We start from the raw sequence: 1,220 nt of genomic DNA, 5'->3' as shown, positions 1-1,220 counted from the left end.
TATGCGAATTATACATACTATACATTTGTAACAGTAAAATGTTAAAATAATAATTATGTCACAAGTATATTATTTATAAAAATGTAACAGAATAAATTTGTCTTTTTTTAGTTTTTAATCGCATATTACGTGATTATTATTTGATAAATAAACATTTTTTCTGGGATATTTTTGATACTGTTTAACATGAGTCCTTTTACGAGCATCTTTTAGACGAACACGAAAAACTGGCAGGCGATCATGCACTAGGAGCAACAAATACGATGAATACACCGTTAACATCATCGCCAGAGAATAACATGCGACAATTCCAAGGAAATTATCCTTTTCCTTCGCCCGGATACAGACCGCAAAGGTAAGTCCATAAATTTTTTTATATTCAGTCCCATCGAAGAATAGAACAGATTTTTCAAACATTGTACGATTTAACTAACGATGTATAATAAAAATATTAGATATTTTAATATCATTAGAGAAATAATATTTTTACTTTTTACACGTCATAAGAATGCAATAAAAAAATGAGGACTAGTGCAAAATTATGTGAATTGATAACATTGCCCAATGCAAGTACGATATATTAAAATCAGCATTATAACATTTCAATGTGTCTAAAACAAAGTTTTGCAAAGTAAGTCTCATTTTTATACCATCAAAATATATGTATATGTATATATTTAAAATGCTGTGTTATGGAAGCCAAAAGTAAAGTTTCTCAAACTGTTAGACAGAAATTCATGAAAAGTGATAAAAGAAGAAATGTATATTTTACTTCGAAAAATTTAGATACAATACGTTTTAGATCAAGCATCTGTGTGTTTTTAAATGATGGAAATGTAAAATACTCGATTTTAAGGAAAACTATTTAATAAACGATAAATCAAGAAATAAGCATCTGTTGACTGTCATTTCAAACAGCACTTTAGATAACTATTGGTAAGCAATGTAAGGTATGGGAGAAGCGCATATTAGTTGTTGGAGAAAATAATAAGCTTATAATAATAAATTAGGTTTTAACACTGGCATTGTTTCTCGATTTTCGTTATATGTATAATATAAATTAAAATATAATTAATTATTATCGCGCGCACGTTTATATTATATACAAGATATTATAAATTAAGAAAACAATTCACGTAAATTCTCACCTTTTAATCTTTTATTATCATTACAGGTGTCCCTTGTGCGACAGTTCAATTTATCCTTATTGCGGCGAAAAA

General features: G+C 27.5%; 1 protein-coding gene across 1 annotated transcript; it reads left to right on the top strand.

Annotated features, from left to right (window-relative positions):
* Window positions 1-203: 203 nt before the first annotated feature.
* On the top strand, window positions 204-1,217 carry LOC105558317 (the record flags this gene model as incomplete). Its single annotated transcript, XM_012005925.1, has 2 exons — window positions 204-355; window positions 1,175-1,217. Coding segments are annotated over 2 exons (195 nt in total), but the record flags the coding sequence as incomplete, so codon positions are not given.
* Window positions 1,218-1,220: the final 3 nt, after the last annotated feature.

This window comes from Vollenhovia emeryi, unplaced genomic scaffold (genome assembly GCF_000949405.1).
Source record: "Vollenhovia emeryi isolate VEMERY1.0 unplaced genomic scaffold, V.emery_V1.0 DF947378.1, whole genome shotgun sequence".
In the NCBI taxonomy this organism is placed as follows: Eukaryota; Metazoa; Arthropoda; class Insecta; order Hymenoptera; family Formicidae; genus Vollenhovia; species Vollenhovia emeryi.
Note: the sequence above shows the minus strand (reverse complement) of the source record. Positions and strands in the feature narration are given on the sequence as shown.